The sequence below is a fragment of the Saccostrea cucullata genome, unplaced genomic scaffold (assembly GCF_032062105.1).
Source record: "Saccostrea cucullata isolate Sc308-1 unplaced genomic scaffold, CSIRO_AGI_Scuc_v1 ctg22462, whole genome shotgun sequence".
Classification (NCBI taxonomy): Eukaryota; Metazoa; Mollusca; class Bivalvia; order Ostreida; family Ostreidae; genus Saccostrea; species Saccostrea cuccullata.
The window spans coordinates 1-5,455 of NW_026932862.1; the positions used below are offsets into that span (position 1 = coordinate 1).

The 5,455-nt window shown below is 30.6% G+C and overlaps 1 protein-coding gene across 1 annotated transcript; it reads left to right on the top strand.

The window, feature by feature from the left end:
• The first annotated feature begins 16 nt into the window (after positions 1-16).
• On the top strand, positions 17-2,589 carry LOC134236351 (uncharacterized). Its single transcript, XM_062718519.1, has 3 exons — positions 17-106; positions 328-445; positions 1,743-2,589. The coding sequence occupies exons 1-3, from the start codon at positions 21-23 to the stop codon at positions 2,088-2,090; spliced, it is 552 nt and encodes a 183-aa protein (XP_062574503.1). The 5' UTR covers positions 17-20; the 3' UTR covers positions 2,091-2,589.
• Positions 2,590-5,455: the final 2,866 nt, after the last annotated feature.

The window sequence follows — 5,455 nt, forward strand, 5'->3', positions numbered from 1 at the left end:
TATACTATTTCAGGGATGTAATGGTTTGTATGAGGATAAAGAACATGTTACCTGTCACCTCTGTCAACTTAAGACTGAAGTTTGGGGTCCCTCAGTCTGTGTCTAAGTGAGTGTTACAACTGAATACAAGTCTTTATAGTGATAAAATGTGAAATTAGAGGTAAGATTTATATGTTTAAATGCATGTATGACTGAATACTTTGCAACAAAAATTGGATGTATGTAGAAACCTATTAATTTTTAATTGATTTATTTGTATAATCATTATATACTTTTGAAAAATGCTTCAAGTATATTATACCCTCTATTTTTAATTGATGACTTTAGCATTTCTCAGCATCTAGACAGCAGTGAGCAAACAGCCACACTGGAAAAGACAGACAGTACCATTCTGTGGAAATTAAAATCACTGGCTCCACATGCTGAATCTGTCGCTCAGTTTAGGGTAGGTCAAATCTACATGATCCGTATATAATCTTGGTTTGAAGTACAATGTACATATGCATCAATGATTTTTTTGCATCTAAACAGTTTATTGATGTGCGAATCAAAATTTTGCAAAGCAGTTTAACAAATCACAACAGACCATTCTACGGTGGCTGGTATAGGACATGGTATAAGATTTTTTTTTTATTAATTCGTGGCCACGAAATAAAAATTCGTGGGAAAGAAATAAAAAAAATTCGTGGACACGAAATAAAAATTCGGGGCCACGAAAGAAAGATTTGTGGCCACGAAATAAAATTCGTGGGAACGAAATAAAAATTCGTGGCCACCAAATAAAAATGTGTGGAAACGAAATAAAAATTCGTGGGAACGAAAAAAAATTCGTGGGAACGAAATAAATTCGTGTCCACGAAATAAAAGATAAAGAATCTAGTGTATTGACAGATCGGGTTCGTAATTTAGACGCCAGTGTGTGCATTGACGCTTGCGCTGATCTGCAGACAAAAAGCTGAGAAGATATGATATTTACATGTAGTTAAGCCTTTGTCCAGTGCATTTTTCAATGTATTTCACACATTTATTGCTATATGTTTCAAATAAATAGCTTTTTTAAGTCAATCACTCAATGTTTATTCAACAATCAGAGTTGGCCCCTATTATCAGGAACGTGACATCTTAAAAATGAAAGCAATATCCAGATATTGTCATGATTGTTTTCACATAAAACTCAACTGTGTAATACACATGAAAGTGTGTGCTCTTGAATAAAGGTACATGTAATTGTTTAGGAAAAAATGCGATGAACTAGTGAGATCAGTATTGATACTATTCATTCGTTCATCAGCTCTTCATGCAGTTAATTGGCAAAAACCAAATTTTAAATAATTAATGATGATTCAGGCATATTATTCAATACCCATAATGATTTTAAACAAAAATCCATTTGGCTCAGTCCAACTGAATGATAATAATACATAAGTCCGTTCATTTTGAATGACATACAAGAGAAGAACCTAAAAATGACATTATATACTAGTAGCACAACTTTATTTCGTGGCCACGAATTTTTATTTCGTGACCATGAATTAATTGAAAAAAAAATCATACCATGTCCTATCCCAGCCACCGTATCATTCTGTTAAAACAGTAATTTGTATTCTGATTGGGTATAAAGAAGTGTAATTTTTTTTATAATCTAGAGTTTTTTTATATAAAGATTTTACTGCTTTGGATTATTAATGCGTTATCAATGTATAAAGATACACTTCTTTTTCTACTCCATTCTTGTTTTTTAGTTGATTAGTCAAAGCGATGCTCTAAATAGGGAGGATGTTGGACCTCTAAGAATGGAGTTTGAAATTTCTGGTCATCTGCTATCAGGGATGAAGATAAAAACTGTGAAAATTGTGAATCAAGAGCAGACAACTCCACAGAAGTGGCTGAGATACATAACTGTCATGATTCATTTCTTGTCAAACTTGTGTAGTCAAGAAAATGAAGAGAAGATAAAGGTTTATAAGAAAAAGTGTGCAATTTATTTTTATTATAGCCTATTAAAGTTACCTTTATTACTGCAATGTGTACAATTTGTTTTTGTGATAGATACATGTGATTTAAATCTCTTGATTATTCCCAATGTGTAGAAAACATCAATGATATATTATCCTCAGTCAGATGATTATATGAAGTTATGCACACTGTATGATGCTGATGACAACAACTACATGTATATTCTTTCAAAAAACACTGTTTTTTAAACTTTATACTTTCTGATATTATAATCTACAGAATTTCACAATGCAATGCATTGTAATTTTGTCTTGTTGATAAAAGATCATCAATATTATTAGTCCAGTGTTTGATCTAGAACATCTAATTTATAAGAAACGGAATATTTACACGTACATTTAATGAATATATATTTAAATCTAAGATTTTGATAGACAGTGAAGGGCATTGAAGTTTCGGGGAAAACATTTTCCAATTTGCTTCTCTTTGTTTGCTTACAATGTTACTGTTACAGTAATAAATACTGTTTATCAGCTGCAAAAAAGGAATTAAATTCAATGTAAATAAAGTATATTACATTTTCAAAATTACATTTACATTAAACACTTTGCTGCATACAATATCTAAGATTATTTTATTTTGTTCAACAATGACACCCAAATTAAAATACACATTTTTAAAAAAAATGTAAGTAGTGACCGTGTGGTAAAAAGAGAAAATATGCCATACATGTATGTATAATAATTATGCATTTTTCTTTTAAAACATATCATAAGACCTTAACAGAAGGAATGTTTTGTTACACTTACCGGGTAGATATAGACACGTAATTGTTAAATTATCTTTGGAATTAATTATTTGTACTAAGAGACTACAATTTTGTCAAATGTTAAATTCAATCATTTTATGCTGATGTATTATCAATTATAATTCTAATAAAATATTACAATATACACATTCTGTTCATGTGTAGGCTCTTCGGAGATTCACCTGAAAAAGAAGCGCCGAACGGGGGTAGGTACGGGAGGGGGTCGCCCCCTCCAGTGTTTGATCTAGAAAATTCTGAAAATTTATACAAAATCATGCGATTTTACAATAAAAAGATTTTTAATGAATATAAAACTTTAAAGGAATATAAATTTTGTATACCACAGAAAAAAGCAAAATATTTTGTAGGAAAATTTTATTTTTATTTTTATTTGTCTTTACGAAACACATTATATTATCGCGTGATATATACTTTGCTTTCATTCTGTTTTTTGTTGTTGTTCTGTTCAAAAAAGGAATGCCAAATTCAACTTTTTATTTTATAATCTTTATAATCCTTTTTAAAAATGGTTTACATTGAAAGGCGGATATTGCTCTTAATTATTTTTTATTTTTTGTTTAATATATATAAGTAAAGTCCAGTTTGCTAAGAAAAATCCACCTTTTTTTTAAAATATGTGGATATCGGCCTGGATAGCTCAGTTGGTAAGCAGAGAGAAAATATGCCATGCATTTTCTCCTTTCCTATTACAGATTTTGCCTTGACCACCCCTGGAATTGCAGGTGAAAGTCCTCATAAGACTTGGGTTGTGCTTAACAGGAGGGAGGAATGTTTTGCTGTGGATATCGGCCTGGATACCAGTTGGTAGAGCATGATAGATACACGGGTTATTGTTAATGCATAAACTTTCCTGTTACAGCTATTTGACTTAAAATGAAATAAAATTTAAAAGGCAAGACCTATAATTTTAAAGCAACTTTATTAATAATTCAATATATATATTATGCTATATATTTTTGTATTAAGAAAATGAATTAGGCTAATTCTATATAAAACACTGAATATTGAATGAGGACATGCAATTGGCAAAGATAAAATTTTAATCAGACTGGAAAAAATAAAGAGGTTTCAAGTATCGAGCAGTAGTAATTGGAAATATATACTCAGTACTCCATTCTTTTTTACACCAACTATCTATTGATAGTACAGTAGAAATTTAGCTTTCAGCAAAAAGCAAATCAGAAATGTCAAATGTGTCACTGTACAAAACAAACTAGCATTTGCAAAGCATCAATGCAATTAATTGTAGCTTAATTGATTTAGATATTTTGGTTCATTCTGACGAAGTCAACTGCTTAACAATAAGATATTGGCAGGTGAAAGATTTTATGAAATTGATAAGAATTTGACCCTCAATCATGACATTTATATCGTAGTGTTTTTAAATTAATCAAGGATTAATTCCTAAAGAACATATTTTTCTTGTTTATAGTAATATTTAGGCTATATCTATTTAATCCATGTTTATTATCTTAACAACAATTTAACATTCAATTGGGACACTATTTCTTTATATTAACACTTCCTATGTCTTTGTCCGCTATAAGAATTACAAATAGTTAATGTACTTTATTTCAACATAAATGTATGTTGTTCTTCGATAGGTGCGATTAAAAAATCACGTGCGAAGCGGGACAAATAGAGACAGAGACAGACACCCCCCCCCCTCCGAAAAAAAAAATCCATTTTATCTTATTCAGTTTTGAGAGTAAAGAATCAAGGAAAGAAAATTTAGTGCATGATGTTATTATTATGATATAGAGAAGATTTTTGGTTGATTGATCTTAACTCGCTCTTAGATACATTGGCCAGTAATACTTCTTCTGAAGATGTTTTTCTTTAGAAACTGAGGGTAGGGGAACATTTAACACTGCCATATTTTGTAAGTACAAAAAATTTAGATAGCACTTATATCAATTAAAATTGTTTAATTTAAGCAGTTAAATTAGTACAGTTTAACCTTGTTATCTCAAACTCAATAGGACCAAGAAAAAACTTGAGATATCTGAGGTGTTGTCAGATATCAAGGGTTAAAAATATGTAAAAAAAAAATCACATCTATGGTATTTGAGACACTGTATACAACTATTATTTGTGTCATCTTTTAATCATTAGTTTGAAATCAATCGGCGACAATTAATTTTCGCGACCGAGGAAACATAATTCTCTACAAATACTTACATCAAATTTCTTGGTTTGCAGCGATTAATATTCGCAAATAAAAGTTTGTCGTGAAACTTGCGAATATTTCTTGCACGTGAATAAAAGTTGGTTTACAGTATCAGTGTTCAAGATGTTGAAATTAAACTGTTTATTTTTTTTTGCTCTCACATCATGGGTACATTTATATTTCAAATAATTGACAGACTGAAGGAAACATACGTTTTCATTTCATCGGACGTGACAAACTGTTTTTTGTTGCCACAGCAAGCAAGGAAACGTCACCAATTCTTGTTGTAGAGGTTCTAACTAGGAAAGGTTTTTAAAGGGGTTTGATGGAGGATTATGGTATAGATGCAAAGATGTGTACTTTGAACGTGGTGAAATCACTAATTTCCGTGGGGGTTAATTTTCATTGTTTTCAAGGTATGAAGTGACAAACAAATTTTATGACCACCATGAAATGCGATTTTTCACATATATTACTACAAAACAATTCTTCAACCACGT